We start from the raw sequence: 20,854 nt of genomic DNA, 5'->3' as shown, positions 1-20,854 counted from the left end.
TCAGCATTTTTTAAACACATTTATTTTAATTTTGATCCTCTTTAGGGCACAATCTTTACTTAGCAAAACTTTTTTTTTTGTTTTACTTTCTTTTGGTGGGAAAATTTATGGAATTACATTAATTTAAAGGACCACAGGAGATGTGGACAGACCACTAAAGGGTGTGCACTGCTATTTGAGCCTTATTAAAAACTTAATTTCAGGTTCATATCTAAAGATATGCACATGTAAATATATTTAGATATGTACACATCCACAATGAGATGAGTATGATGTAATAAGATGCAAAAATATTTTCAAAGAACTATTCATAATGATTAACAGTTTATATAGTGCTCATATAATTCTAGAAAAAAAATCTATCCCACCTATTTTTCTTTCAAATCTCAAATTCCATTTTTATTGGAAGCACGGAATTTCATCTACCAGTTGACTGCTTGTCTCTGTAATTTTCTTAAATCCAGTGTAAAAAATTAAACTTTTTAATTTTGAATAATAAAAAAAAAATTACTTACCTGTTTTGAACCATATTTCTTAATTTTGCTTTTTACCAGGATATAAAAATGCTTAAAATAAGAAGTATTATTACTCTTCTATGCACTTTATGTAGAATAAAAGTGCATGCTTCTCTTTATAGACAGACTGCTTCAAATGGAAATGAGGTCAATTATTTCATTAGCTTCCTTTTCAGAATAAACTACTCCAAGCCTGTATTATGGAAGTTTGGCACATCACACTGGTTCAATATTTACAATTCTTCCTCTAAATTTCAGGAAAAGCCAAAATTCTTTTGCTTTCTGTACACCAGCAGATCATAAAAAAAGCTGCCCCAAGTGTTGAAACCTCTCAAGGAACTTCAGGAAAGTTGACTGCACAGATTGATATGGATAAAGAGGAAATTTATTACTTATCTTGACCTTCATGAACCTAAGAGGATGGGGTATTTTGTTGTGGGTTCCCTCCCCCACCCCCCCCCAGGACGGAAGTCTTACTGGTGGGGATATTTACTACTCAGAAAGATAATGGACTAGTACTTTACAATCAGATCAAGTTTACTATATTTTACTGTCTGAAAAGAAAAAAGAAAAAAAGAAAAAGAAATATACTTTTTCCCCATCCACACTCCTCTTCATCTCCAAAGAGCAAAAGAAACAAACCCAAAGCTTCTACAGATTGTTACGAGTGGGTAACTCTGGAAATCCCGTCTGTCTAAAATACTGTCTAAGAGAAAACTGTAGAACAGATATGAAAACAGAGAAACTAAAAGCATAAAATACAGAGAAATTTAAAGTGAAACAGCTTAAATACGAAACAGCTAAAGAATAGAACTGAGACACAGACTTGATAAAAATTGTCCTTAAGACTGCTCTTCTGCTTTTTCATTTCTAGATAGTTATTATTTTAAAGCTGTGATGCTCTTGAGCCTTCTAGCACATCCAAATGCAAAGAAGAATTTCAACTGACTTATTTTTGCAAAGCATATACTAAATAATGATGCAATAATTGAACATATCTAGATTTCTGCTTTCCTTGCACTTGTACAGTTGTGCAAGACATTCCTTATGTTACAAGAAATCTTTAAAAAGAACAAGTAGCAACTACTCTTCCAATTTTTTTTTATGAACTAAGCAATTTCATGTTGTAGTTAGGTGTGGCTATAAAATTGAGACTGGACAGTCTGAGGGTTTTTCTTGTATTTAACTGGTTTTATGGAGGGGAAAGCTGATATACTGTTATTTTGACCAAGAAAGCAAATACTAAACACAGTGCAGCAGTGACAGGTACTCCACCATCCCAGATTAATGGACGCACCCAGATCAAGATTTGTTATTGAGATGAAAGCAGTGGGGTCTAATCCTGTTGTTCCAGTGAGTGTACCCAAACTGTGCACCAGGTTACCCAAATGCACACAGTCAGATTTTGATGTTGAGAAGGATGATAATACTTTCTGAAGCTTGTCACTATTCTTACTGCATATCATGGAGTAGGCGTCCACATATGTGGCTTTCTCACCAGCTGGCAAACTGGCAGGCAGCTTGCTGTACTACAGTTGACTGTAGGGATAAATTCAGGGCTTAACTCTTATAGCTGCTGATCTAAGCACTTTTATTGAGCTATAATTAAAGAGAAAAGAATCAAGAAGATAATACCTCAGAAAAGTACCTTTCTGCATCAGTGAAGTAACTGTGGGATTTGCTCCTCTCCAAAATCCAGATGTCAGAGTTCACCGATGCAATGTAAACCAGTCAGTGACTGGTGAAGATAATGTATTCATGTTCCCTTCAGTTTCTCTAATTGGGCAGAGTTATACCTGGAGAAATGTGGCCCTACCACATGGTCAGAGGGATATGCTCACAAATCACTTACTGTGAAAGGTCAGGAGTTTCTGCAAACCTGTTGGGTTCATAGGGAACCCAAATCTTTAGAAGGGGACAAAGATGAAAGCTTGATATAATCCTACGTGCTGTTAACTTCTAAATTTGCCAGTCCCAGTTGTACCTTCCTGGCAGTTATATCCATAGCTGATAACTATGGAAACAATCAGATCACAGTAAAATATAACTGCCAAAGAACAGCATTGATAACTAGCTCATTAAGGCTAGAAATTTTGGCAACCACTGAGATGAAGATGTTTCAACTTTTCTGGAAAAAACAGTTTATTTCTGCCCTTACACCTGTATGAAAGCCTGCTGAGTCAGAAGTTACTTTGCTTTTTATGCATCTTGGCAGAAAGGTCAAGATACTAACACTTCAGCATTTCAGGGTTGGAAGGCTGATAGTAACTTAACTGAATACATTGGCTGTGCATCTGTCAGAAAATTCAAAAGCTGCAAGGGGCCTCATGGTGCATTTTGCACCTAAAAAACCAAGAAGTGTTTTTATTTTGATATTTAAGAAATACTTTGACTCTTTTTGCAAAAAGAAGGAAACACCTGCTTGTGAACACCATACAAGAAGTCGTTTATAGCAATGACTGTCTGTTAAACATTATTTACCAGTATCAACCACTGTGAAGTGTGTTACTTCAATGCATCTAAAACTGTTCAGCAATTAAAAAAAATTAGCAGTTAATATTTTAAGCGTCCTGAAGATTTTGATCTCCTGCCCTCAATGAAAATGAACAGGAGTGGTTCATACACCTCATTTTCCAGACACCGCAGACTCAGGCTGATGGCTCCACACTGATCAACATTGCTGTGTTCAAAGGTTTCTTCTTTCCTTTCTCTTCTTTTCCCCCTTCACTCCATCTCTCCCCTCTGATACACACACTCATGCACATACATCTGAAGTCTAAGATGTATCAGTGTAGGTTGAAAGTTAAGATTCCGAAGTATATATTAAATTCATAGAAAATGACCACTGACATAAGCTTAATAAATGATGTTGCCTCTAGAGCTTTGGTATTTTTAAAAATTACTGAATTCTGATGAGTGAAATAGCTACTGAAAGCAACAACTCCCAGATCTGTAAGGCTGGAGCAACTGTTTGCTGTGGGGACCTTGCTCTGTTTGACTGAGTTGTAGAGTTGTGTGAGAAATCAGTGCCAAAGGCAAGCCTCCCTCCTTGATCATACAAGTACTGAGTCACCATCCCTGGAGGTATTTAAAAAATGTGTAGATGTGGTGCTTAGGGACACAGTCTAGTGGACTTGGCAGAGTGTTAGGTTAACATTGGACATAATGATCTGAAGGGTCTTTTTCCAACCTAAATTCCATTCTGTGAAAAGTCTTCAGCTAATGACTCATCACAGTGACCTCACAATTACAAAAATAAATCCTCTGTGCAACTTATTCTTACCAGTAGCTAGATGCAGGCTTAGTGGATGCCCTGGAGTGTAACTATTCAGGAGTGATCAAGGCAGGGGGTCATCTGGTGCCTTTCTTGTCAGGCTTCAGGCTACCTCTCTAATGCATGATATTTTCATAATCAACTAACAGTATGCCTTCTGCCCTCTTGGGTTATGACAAGAAGATTCATTCAAAAGAAATATTTTTCTCCAGTAATTTCAAATATCATATGAGTTGGAAAAAGAAATGCAAACCCAGATTTTTAAAGAAAAATATGTAATTTTAAAGACTTGTAAGAGAAACTTTTAAGCTATCTTTATTCAACTTCTCTTTATTTAACAGATTAGTGATGTCTTCTATATAGCTATGATATATAAATGACAGTTTTCTGTGCTAAGTTAACTACTTAGTAATGTTGCTATTGCTGATAGGGTTAGTAAATGATTTTCTTAAAAAATAATCAAGGATTATCCATAAAATCTGCTAGAAAGCACTAAAATTTTGCATTTATTTTCTCTGAGTGTCTGGACATACACAGTTAAAATTGTTGGGAGGCAATCTGAATCTGAAAAATGTTAATGAAATATAAACACTGCAACAAATGCTTTTAGAAAGCCTAACTCTGATATTTGAATAATTGTTTGTAGTGTTTCTCTATTCACATTACTAACCAGCTTGTAGAACAATGACGTGAAATTATTACAGTGACAAAACTGTTTATCACTAAGAAGCTTTTTCCTTTTTTAAAAAATAAATGTTGACATTATTAAAATGTCTTTTTACAAATAGACAACAGAAACCAAGATGCAGCACACTTGCTCAAGGTGAAATTAGGTAAATCCATTAAAAAGTCAAATTTGGATCTTCTTGCTTCTACTTTTGAGCCTAGCAACTTTCCTGCTGCTTGTAGTGAAAGAGAATATATGGAACTACACAGAAGGAATGCATAGAGTTAGTAAGCACTGCTTAACACAGAACCAGGATTTTGAACACTAAGCAGATGGTATGGCTTTTTCATATAATCTAGTTTTAAATTAGTTAATTAAATAATTGATTTCTGAGAAAACTGTCACCTCTCCAAATGCACCTGCTCTCTATGAGGCAACTGGTGCCACCACAGAGGCACAGACAACAGAAAAGCCATGTCACCTTACTTGGCAGTGTAAGGGGATTGCTGAGCAACAGTTCTTAGGTTGTAGAACAGAAGAATAGTTATTACTTTTTTTTCCAGAGCAGATCCCAGTAAGCCAGAAATACCACAAAAAGCAATTACGATCAACATCTGTAATAAAAAAATGAAACAGGTTTCGATAGATGTAATAATGCTGCAAGATCAAAGCAAAAAATCCATGCAATAGTATTTATGTGCAATCCCAAACAATTCCCATGGCAAAGATTTGTAGTAGTCCTCCATGCCATGTGTAATATACCCCCTCTTCTTGTGGGATTTACATGTAAGTGCTATCAAAGTTAATAACCTCTTTTAACTCAGAATTCTGCAGATTTTAATCTTGCTATGTTTTCTTCTAAAGCAAACTCTGCAGTAATCTTTTATTATCAAAACACCATTTTACATATTATATAAGAACTTTAATCTGATAATTAGTTGAATGGAGAACAGCAAAATAATTAACTGGATTAAAAGTAAGCTCCAAAGTAGTTTGAATGTGCTGGAAATGAGCCTGTGATATTGAGGCTTGCCTTTCCACTTGCAGTAGTCAAAGCAAATTCAAATCAAATAGTCTGTTTTCATCCTCTGTTCTGACAGAAGAAATTTCCAGTTTTTTAAATGTACAATTATTATAATTATTTGTCATATACAGATTCTTGAAGGATTTTGTGCTTGCAGCAAGTAGAATTTACACTGTCATTATATTGGATTTGCATTTTCATTAATTAATTTAGCTAGATCTGTATCTTACCTCCTGAAATTATTTTCTCCAGAAAACAGAACAGTTTCTTAATATGAAGAACTAGAGAATTTTCTCTGCTCTAAAAAGGAGAACAAGGCAACTTCTGATTAGCTGTTCCTTAAACAATCCATCTTGAAATCTGAAGTGCAGGTGCTGGCTGTCTAAACTTAAAACCAGACCTGTGCTCCAACATCCAAACCTTGAGTGGTGGTATCGGGAGATGATGCAGCTCTCCATTCCCATGAAGGAAAATCTTGCAGAATCCTGTCCTTTTTCTGTACAATGGGCTTCACTTTCTTGCTGTCCTAGAGTTCTTCGTGTCAAAGTTCTTTCTATTACTGAGGTTTCTAGACAGTGAATATTAATTCTGGAGCTTTGGTTGTTTAAACAAAACATATTGCCAAGCTAAACTGGCAGATGAATTCATGTGAGCAATCCAGTGCTTCTTTCATTGCTATGGTACTCTACATTGTTATTGTAGCCTAGAATAAGTGAAAGAAATATATTTCTTTCAATAATTACTGTACAGTTACACATGCAGAAAACAATTGCTTCATCTTACAGACAATAACAATTTGTTTCAGCATCTTTGGCTAAAGTCTCCACCAATAAAATAGGATATGTCTGCATTAGTGATTTAGCATTGCAGGAGGGAGGGGGGAGGATTCTTTGTGCTGTAGCTTTGTCTTCTATCCATACTTGGAGCCCAGCAGCACTCTGAGACACAGCACCAATGTTTGTGTTGGCTTTAGTTTTCCTCCTGCTGGAACCAAGGCTGAAGCCAGACTCTGGGGTTTGGCAAAGTGGAGGCAGGGACCCCCAGCAGTCAGAGCACCAGGCATGCCTGACACCTGCCCTCAACTGGCACCAGCTTCGCTGCTGCTGGCTGCACGATGGAGACATTTGGTCTTATAACCAGAATGGGGTGGGGAGCAAATCCAAATCCTCTCGTTGTGCCACACAAGTTGGCAATGTAGATTTACCTGTTGTGTCTTTATGCACAAGTAGAGGAGATTTCAAGTACAGGAGGGCTATGAGTTCAGAAAATGAACAATGTTAAAGTCTTTGTAATTTTCTCTTCTGCGAAAAGCCCTTGCACTTAACATAAAGATCCCCTTATTTTAAATGGTATTTTTGTTAAGCTATTAGCTTCCCCCAAACAGTAATGTATTGTGCATTTTTGAATAAATACAGTATAGCAATTACAGTTAATTGCACGTGAGATTCTCAGTGAGACCCATGATGCAACAAAGGTGACAAGTAATTTAACAGACTGCACCAAGATCAATTAGAACATCCTATATCCTGTAAATATTAATAGTAATTAGTGAGCTATACATCACTGTACGTCTTTGACTGATGTCCAGCATGTACTCTCTTGTTACATTTCAATACAGGGATGATTTTGTAAAACATCTTTAGGAGACAGTAAACAGCACATATTTATAGAGAGAGCACAAAATATCTGCATGTATATAAGCTGCTGCTGCCAGCATGTTTGGGCCAGCCTCTGGATGTCATTGATAGCATAAATACAGAATAATAATTAATTACTAGGCAATGCTAACTAAAACAAAATGGGGCTCAATATGAATCTCTGTTCATAGCACTGAGCTTATTATTCAATTTGGCTCAGTATTAGATGATGTTAGTACCAGGGGATTACAAATCCCTTCAGGGGTTCTTCTGCAGTAAAATACCACCAGTTGCACAGTATCTTACTTCTTCTAAAACATAATCTCAAATGTATTATGTTCACTCAAGCAATAAATAAGAAAAAGAGGGTAAACAACCTTACCAGAGAGAGAAATTATAATTATGGCACAGCTTTTTTAAGACTAGTTCAATTATAATCACTGATATACCCTCCATGTTGCCTGCTAGTGTCTGCAGGTGGGTTTGCAAAAACAAATGGCATGGAGAGAAGGGACCACCAACTTTGCAACATTCTTCTTGCAGACTCATGGCTGCTCTTCCTCAGGGCTCCTCCAAGGAGAGAACAATTACTTTCCTTACCCCCCTCTCATAGTTACGAGTGTAAAGCAGATGTTGGCAGCAACCCCTTGTTCCCAGAAACCATAATACCACAGCAGTAGGATACGGTAGGGAACAGTGTGAAAAAACTGACCCACAGCTTTCATGTCTTCTCTCCTACCCCAAGAACTGCTCTGCTGGATGGCTTTCAGATCTGGGAAATTCTCTGGGTTTTGAAGAAGTCCAAGAATCCTGCTACTTCTGAGGGAAAAACAAACACAAACAGAGTAAACTGATGGTAAATTTCTAGCCACTGTTTTGCCATCTTCTGGTCTCTACATTTTTCATTCTTGCCCGGGGAAGAAACACAACTAAAAATAGTAATGTGGGTTTCTTCTCAGCTCCCCAGAGACAGCTACAACCCACTTTTCTTGCTAACTGGAATGTGCTGAGAGGATTCAGCTACTTCAGCTGAATGATTTTAGAGTATTTTTTTTTTCTTGGTACTTTTTCTATTTGTCATCCAACATCCTTAGGTAGATAAGCCACACATCAATTTCTACTACTTATCCTGGCCTCACATGGCCCCCAAAAAGAAATAAAGAAAATGAGATGAAAATAATAACTACACTAGTGATAGTTTGACTATACTATGGGAAAACAGACGTAAAACTGTATTACATGAACATTATTTTAAATCTTTTCTTCAAAACCAAGCGCTTGTATAGATGGAGCCAAGATCTGCATTTGCAATCCAACCCAGGCCACGAAAGTAAACATTTGAAACTCTTACGTCAAAAAAGAGGCAGTGAGTGGCAAAATGCTGGGATATGTGAATGGAAACTAAACGTTACCTTGTTAGTACTGTTGCACAGCCAGATCCTGGCTAGAGTATGTGGCAAGATTTAAGCCTGAAAACATAAATCGAAGCTTGCAAACAGATATCGTGAATAAATTCCATAGCTAAACATTCAGATTAAACCCAGAACAAAAACAGAGGTTTTGAAATCCTCCTTATATCTTTATTTATTCCTATTTGAATTTGTATTCCATCAAATCTCTGACTCTCAGTTAGGGCTTGCTTGCTGGTAACAGAGACACATTTTTATTTGCTAATCTACACAGGAGGAAAATATTTTCTGTTTATTATTTATAAGAGTAAAGTGCTGAGAGGCCCTGACAAAGCACAAGCTTTTGTTGCCTGTTCAGTATGAAAACAGAAAGCCACATTCAGGAAGATTACTTTCCAAAACATTGGGCCCAATGTTTTCTCTTGGCTGCTTTTTAGGCACTTTCAGTGCTTTACTGGCATCACACTTGAGACATGCCCTGCTTTCTCCACTGATTATAGGCCGGGGATTGGCTGGAGTTTTAACTGCATACCAGAACTGAGGATGCAGCTAAAAGGGCAGGGGGAAAGGAGCTCAGAGAGATTTCTCCGAGATGACACCCTAGTGACTGGCACAATTAAGAAAGGAGTCTTAGTTTTTGCAATCCCCAACTAGTAATCTATTCCAGACTACTAAACCATATACTGTGTCTAAGCATCCATGAATCAAACAAGTTTGTATCAACATATTTGATTCAGAGGAATTTCAGCCTAGTATCTTTCATTCTCTTTTGTATGCTCACACTCCACCACAGCTGGTTCTAAGGCCTCCCATTACCTTGAACCAAGCATCATCAGCATTGTTCCCTTCCTTCAATTGCTGAGTCAGGCAATAGTCAAAAAAGCTTGCTTTTTTTTTTTTTTTTCCCTAAATACTATCTAATAGGTAAAGAATAAGAATAAGCAGCATTTGGGTTTTTAATCTCAATAATTACCTCAGAAGTACTTATAGACTTGGCTGTCAGTTACTGAGGACAGTACCTCTTTAGACATTGTTTAATGAATGGATAGTATTCAACATTTCTGTATATAACATTTTTTCTACTACCATCCTAAGAAAAAAACCAATTTTTATATGTTAGCAACATTTCCAGTTCAAAAACCCTGGCATGTGCTAAACTATTTATAATTAAGTCAAGATATTAACCGAATACCCACTTTGAGGTGATACTTTTTTTAACATCAGCGATGGCAATAAACACACTGGAATGGCTGCCAGCCATGTTTCAAACCACCAGGACTGCTACAGAAAATAGAGAATTGCTCCTCTTTTACAGCTTTTAATGTTTTATACTTACTGTCTGAGTCCATGGACTTGTGCATTTCCCAGACAGAGTTGGCTGTCCTTGCTGTCATGCTTTACACTATCCTCTTTTACTGATTGGTTTATCACATCTAGTCTGTGCATGTATCTTTGATACAGCATTTTAAGGCACTGATTTTACAGCTTGCTTACCTGTTTTGCTTACACAATACATGCTACAGTGGACCAGTGATGACTGGAGAAGGGAAAATAGCAGAGCGTGGCGGGAGAAAGAGTGAGAAAGTCTACTGGAAGGAATGACCCTGCAGAGCTTCTTTGCCCCTCCATCTCCTACACAGTCCATGTTATATTAAATACAGTTAACAGGGTTGAGGAGAAGGAATGGAGAATTGGGAGAGACATGTGAAGGGAAGATAAAAGGCTGAACTCCTCTCTCTACACTGTTAAATTTACCCTTGGCAAAAACATCTCATAAAGTCAGCAAGGCTGGCCTGAGAAGAAACCCAGTGTGGGAAACAATTAGGGATGCTGCTCAAGAGAAAAGGGCCTAGTGAAATAAAAGGCACTACTGATTTGGGGTTTTGAATTCCCTAATTCCCCTCCCCTCATCCCTGGCTCTCATGATTTTGAATGAAACATTAATACTGCTTCAGATGCTTCTTCCCTCCAAGGCCAATCAGCTGCTCGGCAGGGCGTGAAGCGGTTGTTCATTTGAACAGCTAACAAGGGAGTCAAAGGACAGAGCTAATTCTATGGCTTTTCCAGCACCACTGAAGCTCATATTTGATTTGACACATGGGGAATGACCTGGAGAGCCTTTCTCCACTTTGGACTGAGAGAAGTGGTACTGTATTAATTCTGCGTAAACAAGCCCGACTTGTCAGAAGAGATAATTTTTCACAATACAACCAAAAAAATAGTCTTAAGATTGGAGTAGACACCTCATCCTGCTTAGTACCATGGCAACAACTACCACTGGAAATCTTCCTCATAAGAGGGGTACAGAAATGAAGCAGTAAAATAGCCAAACCACTGAAAATGTCAAATCCCAAGACTTCCATTTTAACAAAATTTCTGGTCCTTCTCTCAGTGCACAGAGCCTTTAGAATGAGAAGTGAATCCCGAGATTGAAATTTATATGTTCCTGAGGGTGAAAAATTGCTTCCCCACAATTTGAAAAGGAGAAAAAAAAATAAAAAAGGAGGTGGCTGAAGCTGTTGCTGGTTCTGTTGCTGTTACAGTCAGTTCTGGTTTCCAGCTCCCAAGAAAAACAGAAAAGAAGGAAGAAAAATACATCAAATGAAAAAAGTTCAGTTTTTGTTCACAATGCTGGGTCTCACTTGTAACACTGCACCACAGGAGGACAGATACAGTAATTACTATCAAATCACTCTGGCAAACCTATACCTGTGCACTGCTATTCTCAGTGCTGCTTCTAGCTATTTTATTGTCCCTGGCTCATAGCAGCAGTATGGAAGAAATCATCTTGACTAGTCAAATCACTCTTCATAACATAGAAGCAACAGAACAAGAGATGGGTAAAGAATGAACAAGGTAGGCAGGAATAAGACATTAACGTGAGAATGAGAGCAGACAGAAAAATGTTACACCTGAAGCTAACAGAAGCTGGCAGAATGAGTGATGCTGCTGCACAGGGAAGAGCCAAGGTGACAGGCTTTCCTTGCTAAGTGAAGTTGTGATGGCCAAGCTTTCTTTTTCCTGCTTAGCCACAGCCCTACTGTCAGTGTCAAATTATGCTTTCTCAGGCAGACATGCAAAACTGTGAATCCTCAAAAAAAAAAACCCCAACAAACTTCCAAACAACCAGAAAAGCAATGAGCATCTGATAGGACTCCAAGACAGTCAACACATTCAGACAGATCCACTTCTATCTTTTTCTACAATGAACTCCTCAAAGAGGCTCAAAGGCTTTTAAAATAAGGGAAAAAAAAAAAAAAAAAAAAAAAGGCAGACTTTACTGTTATAAAAACCAGAAACATAACTTCTTATGAAAGAGGTATAACAAGGTATATCAACAACATTTCCTGTCTACTGTGTCTCTGCAGTAAGGTCTTCAAAATCCCAGGTATCAGTCCAGTTAACTCTAATTTCTGAGTGACAGAAAATCTGCTTGGTGCTGTCTAGTCCCTTTGTAACATGAGTGGTATCTTCTTCTGCAGAGGCTTGGCTGCCTGTTCTGCTCCTCCAGTCCATCTCCTGGGCAAGAGAAGGAACAGGCTTCTTGCTTATGCCATTATCTCTCTGTGCAACAGCTATAAATTTAGAACAAACAAATACAATGGCAAAAAAAAAAGTCAACCTCTCACCTTTCTGTCTGTCAGTTACAGCCTAATTTCTGGTCTCCATTTTCCAGCCTAATACAAACTTTATTCATTAAACATGATTATTTATCTCACAGTCCTTGATTTGGACGGAGAAAACTTTTGTTTTGACTCACTAATCTTTTGCAATAAAATAAAAAAAAAAAAGAAAAAAGAAAATAAAAATTTAAGTTAGACTTTTGCTATTATGGATGACTTAATGGCATCTGCAGAGATAAGAATCTTTCCTGATGGCATGATCTACTGCAAAAGATAAGTCAATCACAGAATTAAGCAAAATTGGAGTTATTGGTCTAGATTTGTGTCTTTTACTACCCCAAGCAAACAGGAAAAGGTTAAAAAGAAACAGTACAGATATGAAATTTTTTTGTTCAGAGTTTTTGGTATTTTTTTAAGGAATACCAGATCTGTTTTCTTTTGTATTTGGTTGCTAATGAACATAAAAGCTCTTTTCAGCAGGCAAGAATTGCCATAATGCCACTGCTACATATCCTAAATCAGCCCCACTACAGAGAATAGAACAGTACTCACCAAGAACCAATTCACAACCTGCTTTATTCCTCTGTAGCCAGGCTCAGGAAACTCTCCCTTCCTTTATACACAGAGCCCTCAGCATAAGGAATACTTGAGATCACCCTATTTATGGGAGGCTTCCCAAAAAAGGATAGAATAGCTAGGTTTACTTTTACCCATTAAACTTCTCTATGGGAAAAACCCATGAAAGTCTTGCTAGGCTAGAATGTCTGCTACAAATGGAAAGAGAAGATCCTCAGATTGTGGGTGTCATTGATCATTTTCTGATTAGTACTGTACATTCCTTTCTGTGTGTTATAGTCAGATAATTCTTAGTGACCTAAAAGTTGTAATTAATTGTATAATTTGATAGATGTGAAAAACATCTTCTATAATATCTAATGTATATTAGTGAAACCACTAACTTTATAGGCATTAATCTCTTGAAAGCTACAAAATAAGTACAAAGTTTTAAAACTGAACTCTAAATAGAACTTTATATAGCTGTGGCCAGATGTCCAATGAGACAACCTGTGTGCAAGATGGGTCAAACATTACACATTGATTGATTAAACAGCAATACTGTTACTACACTAAATGTGTGGAGAAAACAAACTATACTGTCAGATAATTAAAAGACAAATATATTTGAAGTACTAGAAATACAGGCAGTTAATAAAATGAGATGCTGCTTGAGAAATGGAAGGGAAACACCCAGATGGAAAAAAACAGGTGAAACACAATTATAAACACAATCTGGAAAACAAATGGAGAAACCAGGCCCAAAGTAACTGAGTGGTAACCTGAGCATAAATTCTGAAGACTGGTTTACAAGTCTTCATCTGGTTTGCAAGAAAAGATTAAAGAAGGTAAATATTTTGATTTGGGCTAGTAATTGTATACACACAAAAAAGATCTGTCACAAGGGGAAAGGAAATATTTGGGGAGTTTAAAAGACAGTAAGGCAGAATTTGGAAATGTTGAACAAACTTCCTGAAGGAAACATGTTTCCTAAGGAAGTCAGGAAAGCTTTATCTTTGTGTGTGTGTAAAACTACACTGGGGGGGAAAGACTGAGAAAGTCTACTGGAAGGAATGACCCTATTTCCATTCCAAATTCTTCTTGCTTTACCTGCCCTTTGAAAGTTTTAACTCCCAAATCACCAGTGCCTGACTTTTTTTTTTTTGTTAAATGGTGGATTCACATCAATAATCTTAAAGCTCCTTCTGAAAGATAATATATTCTTGGATTGTTTATCTTTGATAGACACACGTCAATGGTAAATTGGCTCAAGACAGCCACAAATGCTGCTTTCAATTTCATCTGTGGTACTACTGAATTCCAACTAACCATAGGAAGTATCTAGGATAAAAATCCTGTAGCATACTTGTCTGCCAAAAGTAGTCAAGCCAATTTTACTTTGCTAATGAATGTCTAAAATTAAAAGGAAAAAAAAAAACAAAACAACAACCAAAAAGCAGCTGAACATATTGAGCAACTTAAAACACACAAGATTTGATGTGATTATAATACCTAATGTAGCAAATGAGCAAACCAGCAGCTGTTATACATAACATTTTCTTTATGTGACAGAATTTTTTTGTACTTTCCAAATAAATGCATCAAGTACTCACTGAACAGTCCCACAGAACATGCAAAAAAGATTTACCTTGTAAGAAAATGAACATCAGGAATAAGCAGTAAGTTGCAACAGACAGCATTTTTATGAAAAGTCTTTCCATGGGTAATTAATTATTCTAAATTCTTATCCTTTGAACTAAAAGTTTGTTTGCAATATGAAAAGGACATAGAGCTTTAGACCAAAATAATCTCTCTTTATCTTTTTGGTTTACATAAAGCCACAGAAGAGCTTAAATTAATGACAAAATATAGCAAAAAGATGCACAATACAATGTTCTTAAGTGCAGCTTTGCACTGAACTAACAATAACCATTATTTTCAGTGGAGGAATACCTAAAATATAGAAATGTGGTTTTGATATAAATATATATATTACAGTTTATGTTCAGCTTCTTATTATACACCAAAGATGTTGCTATGTTGCACCTCCTCAAAACTGAATTTAATGAGATCTGCTGTTACGACAACAATAATTTTGGACTTATATTTCTAGGTTTCTGGATTTTAAAACAGTGTAATTAAACTCTCACAGACTAGTCTTGAAAAAAAATCTCTAGAAAGCTATCTAGGGGGAGGCATGTGGCCTATCATTTGTGCTTGATTCTTGAAATGTAACAATTTTGAATTCTACCAATACTGAAAACATTATTTTTGTAACACAAGGTCACATTTTTGAGGAATTAATGACCCATAAATCCATTATAGTAACACCTCCACTTAAAGGATCAGACCTTTGTGTTTCCAAATGTAAACTGTTGCCTGGGCAAAACTTAGGTATCTCTTAGGAAACGATAATTCTTTCCCATCTTTCCCCTATGTAAGAGGAATGTGCAAATCCCATTGAAATAAGAGTTTTGACAAATGCAGTGATAAAGTTTTAGTGGCAAGTGCATTATATGTACAAGGGCTAAATTTAGTCTACTGTTTTTACATCAGCAAAACTGGTACTTAAGATGAGAATTCAGGTGTAAGATAGGCCGTATGCTGTTTGGCCATCCTGATTTTTTCAGAAGTTGATGTTATTGTCATTACTCATCATGTTATTTTCAATTCTATATATTTTTGTTGTTAACAACTCAAAATAACCACACATTCAGAACAGACTTGCATAAATTGTGGATGATTGTAGAGACAACTAACTTCTGATTCAGTTGGTATGTTATTCTGTCTTTTAGGATTACTTGAGAAATCTGCTTGCAATGACTTCACTAAATATTATATATATACAATCAACATAGTATACAAATAAACATACTTTTATTTCATTAAATAAAAATGGATGTAGTTGGCTTCAGTCTAATTAACACATGCGTTACACAGTGTTATGCTGTCAGTTCAGTGTAAACAACAAAGATTTGGTAGAATACCCATTTAAGGGAAAAGTAAAAATGAAATAGAAGCCCCAGAAAGCTCTTGTTTTCCACATCTACACTGAATATAGATGTAGAGGCCAAGAGGGCTAGAAGCCATCTTTCTTTTCTGTTTTTCTCACAGGGTTAAACTTGATCTCCTCCCAGTAATGTCCAAGAGGAGCCACAGGACAGAAGTGACAGGAGTCTTGGTCAGAGGGACAACAGAAAACCTGCTCCTGTTGGTCTTCTCAAGTTAGAGGCAAGTACCCCTCCCCTGAACTTGCTTCGTACCACTAAAAAATGTAAAGTTACTTCAGAAGTGTGAGGATCTGTCCTTTCATGTTTGAACAGCATTAATATGACCGTGCTCCAATCTGATCAAAGTTCAGGGTCAGTTTTATTGTAGGAATGATTTTTGTGGTCTTCCTTTCATGTGGTTCTGAAGTGTAAATTTTGACTTAAGCATCTATACATCTTTAGGTTCCCTGTGAAAAGAACAAAGATCTATTCTAGGAAAAAAAGTTATATACAGCTATATTAAAATAAAATCTTTATTTAATTTACTTTTACTTATATTAATTTACTTTAATTACAGCTTCAAGCTGTTATTAAGAATACAGGTAATACTTTTCCTTTCAACACAATTGATTCTTTTCTATAAATATTCAAAGCTGAGTTACCTGTTTAAAATAAATTTCCCAGGAAGACCAATACCAAGCTCTCAGTATGAGGAAAATCTGACAGTCCATTTGTTTAGATAAAATTAAACTAGCAGAAAATCTTAGAATACAAGCAACAGGAGAGAATACTTTTACCTCCTGGAAACTTGTTCCTGACTTCTCAAAAGAGAAAAACAATTGTTTTATTTATTTATTTATTTAAACTGTTGAAAAAGCACTTTGGTTCTTGAAACCCAAGGGGACTTGGGCTTCACAATTCTTAATTCATTTGACATAAAGCAAGTGGTGCTTGTCCTCTGTCTTGTGAAGGTTTTTGCACTAGCATGACATATAGGGTACTATCAATTTTGAGTGGCATCATTTTACATCCATTTGGTGGGAGGAAAATAAAATTAAAAATAAAAATTAGAAAGCAATGGCTCATAACAAGTAAAATAAAAATCATAACCATACTGAAAATTATTTCACCCACTCAAGTATTTTTCAAATCTAAAATTCAGAAATGCTTTTTGTGTTTATCTAGACAAATCTATAGGTACTTACTGTCTTGATGAAACTGTGCAGGTTGATACTATCCTTGCAGTTTGTGGTGAGCGATAAATCAGTAAGTCATTGAGTTAAAAATTTAAAAATACCCTGTTAAGAAATTAAACTACTTTCTGAAGAAAGGTTTTGTTTTTAAACTCAGTTCTGAATTAAAAGGAGGTGTGCTGGGATACTGCTTATTGCAAGAATATATAAGCTTCCTTGAGAGTGACACAATATGCAAGAAAACTTTGGGCCCACATTCCACTGGTCAGCTGAGAAGCCACATTTATGCAATTGGGCCTTTTTTTGGTGCTTTTCTCTTCCTTGAAGTTGAAACCCCGGACAAGGAAAGGCTCCTGGGAGACTTTACCGAGGCCTTCCAGTGCCTGAAGGGGGCCTACAGGAAAGCTTGACAGGGACATTTATAAGGACATGTAGTGACCAGGGGGAACAGTTTCAAACTGAAAGATGATAGATTTAAGGTAGATCTTAGGTAAGATTTTTTTACCGTGATGGTGGTGAGACACTGGAACAGGATTCCCAGAGATGCTGTGGATCCTTGGAAGCGTTCAAGGCCATGCTGGATGGGGCTTTGAGAAACCTGATCTAGTGGAAGGTGTCCCTGCCCATGGGAGGGTAGGAACTAAATGATCTTTAAGGTCCCTTTCTACTCAAACCATTCCATGATTCTGTCTTTTCTAACCTTCAGTAAATAGTTGCTTCCAGCATAGATTTTCTTCACATCCTTATAGACCACTAGTGGCTGCAAAGTAAATGGAGCAGCTGACAGGGCTTTTTAATGCCATTTCAACATTGCTAAGTCAATGAAACTCACTCTGTCAATGAAGCTGGTTTTTGGTCAATGAACTACCCTGTGACTGTCAATCATATTCTTTCTGAAAGTCACTCACGATGTCTTCTTACTGTCCAATCCATGATATCCAAGAACCAGCTAACAAACCTCATAGACAGCCAGTTTACCAGGACAATATATGTACTTTAATCAAAGAAATGTAAGACAAGATAAATTAATAAATTCCTGACATTGCTACCCTATAGAAGTTGTTTCCAAGTCAGGGCTTATGGTTAACTTGTTGCCTGTGAGACCCTCTGAGACAGGCTGCAGATGCAAAAAAAAAAAAAAAAAAAAAAAAGTTAAAACTGAGGCCAATGGGAAGATGCTGCCTGCAGCACAATTGCTCACTGCTGTTGCACATTGGCTGGAGAAGGTTAGGGACTGCTGCTCTGTGTAATTGAGCAGGTTTGCAACAGTACCGAAAGGCTGTTGTATAATCATGGTGTAAGCAAAACAGGTAGAAATAAAGACAGGTTTTTATGTATTTTTAAAATCTTTAGGTAGAGGTGATACATTTTTACTGAGCACACTGTGTTTTAAATATGCTCCTAAACAGATGCCAGGTACTCTTTTAGCCCGAGGCTGATGGAAAAAAGCAGGTATCTTCTGAGAGAAATCTGAAAAGCTGTTATCCAAGCAGCTGAGGTTAAAGTCCCATATGCATTTCAAGTACTTTAGTATTCAAAGCGAGCCCTGATTTACGTAGACATTTTTGGAATCATCACCTGATACACAAACATGTGATTGATCTTGGTAGATGAAAATTACAGAAAATCACAGGTGTCTGTCACAAAAATTACTGCTTATATGAACAAAGCAATTAAAACTGCCTATACGAACAAAACAATTAAATTTGCTTAATTTTAAAGAATCCTTATCAAACATTGCATGAATCACTTTGAGTATTTTTAAGAAAGCGAGAAGCCAGAATAGCTGCAAATAGCTTTGAATACAAGCAAAATGAATGTCAGAAAATTTTTTATTCATTTCTTGTGAAAACAGATCGCTTTTCCACCTATTTTTTTTCTTTTTGGTTGTTTCCTCCAGGCCTTTTAGGATATCCAAGCATTTGTCACTAAGTTGCACTCTTAGTATTACTTCAGACTCACCAAATTGCAGTAAAATATTTAAGAATAAAGTGCCATTAGACTGTCCTGTGCTACATTTACTGATTTCTTCCAGAGAATATTAAAGAAGCAAATACTGTGGTGTTATGATCAGCTGATCTAACATGAAGGCTTTCCTGTACTGCAGACGTTTACCAACTTCTCTTTTAACTCTCTAAATTTCTCCTCATACTGAGCAAACTTGAGTATAAAAATACAACATAATAACCCCCTACTTCAGTTTACCTTTTCCTTATCACCAGAGATGTACAGAACATCATTACTCTTTCAAAATTTTTTAATAGCTGGAGTCAGCTTCGTTATTAAAAAGCTTCCTTAAGGTAAAGTTGTAACGCCAAGATACAAAAAGGCAACCATAATCCTGACATACACACAAAACCACTCAGTGTGCATCTTGTCAGAACTAGAAACCCCCCGTTACGGAAATGCAAGAAACAGTCTTTTTAGCTTGTGAAATACAGAACTGGGAAGTTAGGTTAGATTGTGTTGCATTTAAACTGAGCTACAAGGCACACTCCCCCTGTCTTTTACAATTAAACCGAGAGCCATGGGGAGGGCCACAGGAGCACAAGATGAGCCCCTCGGCTAATGACACTGCAGCAAGCTACGGAGGAGGCAGCGCTGGGCAGGAGGCTCCGACCCGCTCCAGGGCCGGGCTGAGGCGAGGCCACCGGCAGCACAGGCAGAAGTTGCCGGTCGCCCTGCCCGCCCCCGGCGCTGCCGGCACTCGGGCAGCTCACCCGGGCTCCTGCGGGGACTGATGCCGAGCCGGGGGTCCGCATCTCCCCCAGCCCCTGGGCGCTGGGAGTCTCTATCGGAGACCCGGCAGCCGCGGCAGGCAGCCGAGCCCGGACAAGCGTCCTCCCCCGGTCAGGAGGTGACAAATCCCCCCGGTCCCGAGCTCCCGCGACCTCCCCCGCTTCTTCCCTCCCCGGCCGCTCGCACCCCGGGGTAGTCCTCGCCGCGCCGGCAGGCCTCGCCCCGCGGCACCCGGCCTCCGAGGGATGCTTGGGGATGTTCGTCCTTCTCCTGTAGCCAGGGAACGGGGGAGGCCGCCGGTGCCCGCGCCCAGCCCGCACCCGTAACAGCGGCGGCCGTACCTGAGTCGGTGAGGCGGGGCCGGGCTCTGTCCCGCACGTAGTCGATGAATTCCCGGCAGTTCTCGTTGTCCACCGCCCCGACGGAGCACAGCTCGGCCAGCAGCTGCAGCGCTTTCTGGCAAATCTCGTCCTCCCTGTCGCCGGGCATCGCCCCCCCAGCATCCTCGGCAGCGGAGAGGAGCCCTGCGGTCAGGCGCCGCGCCGCTGCCCGCCGCCCGCCTGCAGCCGTCCGTGCCGCGGGGCCGCCGCCCGCATCTTCCGCCAGCGCCGCCCGCCCCGCCGGGCCGAGCCGGGCCGGGCCGGGCCGCCCGCTGCTCCCCCCCGCCTCCCCCAAGCCCTCGCTGCCGGCTTCGTCCCGCCGCCTCCTGGCAGCCGCGCAGCTCCGTGGGACGACGGACTCGAGGGGGAAGGGGGTGTCCCACTAGTTGAATGCAAAGGCGGGGAGGGCCGGCCCCGCCGCGACCGCCCAGCCGCGCTGGCGCAGCTCTCCCCCGCGGCGGGAGCGGGCGGGGGGCCCGGCCGAACCTCCGCCCGGGCAGGCTGGCCGGCGAGCCTCTCTCCGCCCCGGAGGCAGGGCTTCGCCGGACCCCGGCCTGATTCCTGCCCGGGGGGTACCGCTCGGCGGCGGGGTCCGGTCACGGAACCCTCTCCTACCCCCCGTTCGCCCCCCGCCCGGCGCAGAGACCCTCTGCTGTGTCCGATAACAGGCTTGGAAGAAAACTTCAGAAGCGGCAAAGGGTCTGGTGAAGGACGGTCCTTAAGTCAGGTCCCAATGGGCAGCTCCTCGTCATCCTTCTCTCCATCACTGGCCAGGCCCAAGCCTCCTGTTTGCGGATCCGCGTTAAATGCTGACGAGCAGTTCGTTAGATACCGTGTACTTTTTGTGT

General features: G+C 39.1%; 1 protein-coding gene across 3 annotated transcripts in view; it reads right to left on the bottom strand.

Moving 5' to 3' along the window:
* Positions 1 to 20,383, bottom strand: part of LOC139804471 (synaptotagmin-9) — a 61,210-nt gene extending 40,827 nt beyond the window's left edge. The window contains exon 1 of one of the 3 annotated variants that reach the window (XM_071761733.1): positions 19,968 to 20,383. In XM_071761733.1, the coding sequence (XP_071617834.1) occupies positions 19,968 to 20,115 (148 nt within the window). In that variant the 5' untranslated portion in view covers positions 20,116 to 20,383. The remainder of the gene's footprint in view (positions 1 to 19,967) is intronic. The other 2 variants (XM_071761731.1, XM_071761732.1) reach the window with 2 other exon arrangements.
* Positions 20,384 to 20,854: the final 471 nt, after the last annotated feature.

Source organism: Heliangelus exortis, chromosome 18 (assembly GCF_036169615.1).
Source record: "Heliangelus exortis chromosome 18, bHelExo1.hap1, whole genome shotgun sequence".
Classification (NCBI taxonomy): Eukaryota; Metazoa; Chordata; class Aves; order Apodiformes; family Trochilidae; genus Heliangelus; species Heliangelus exortis.
The sequence above is the reverse complement of the archived record's forward strand: the minus strand, read 5'-3'. Positions and strand labels throughout refer to the sequence as shown.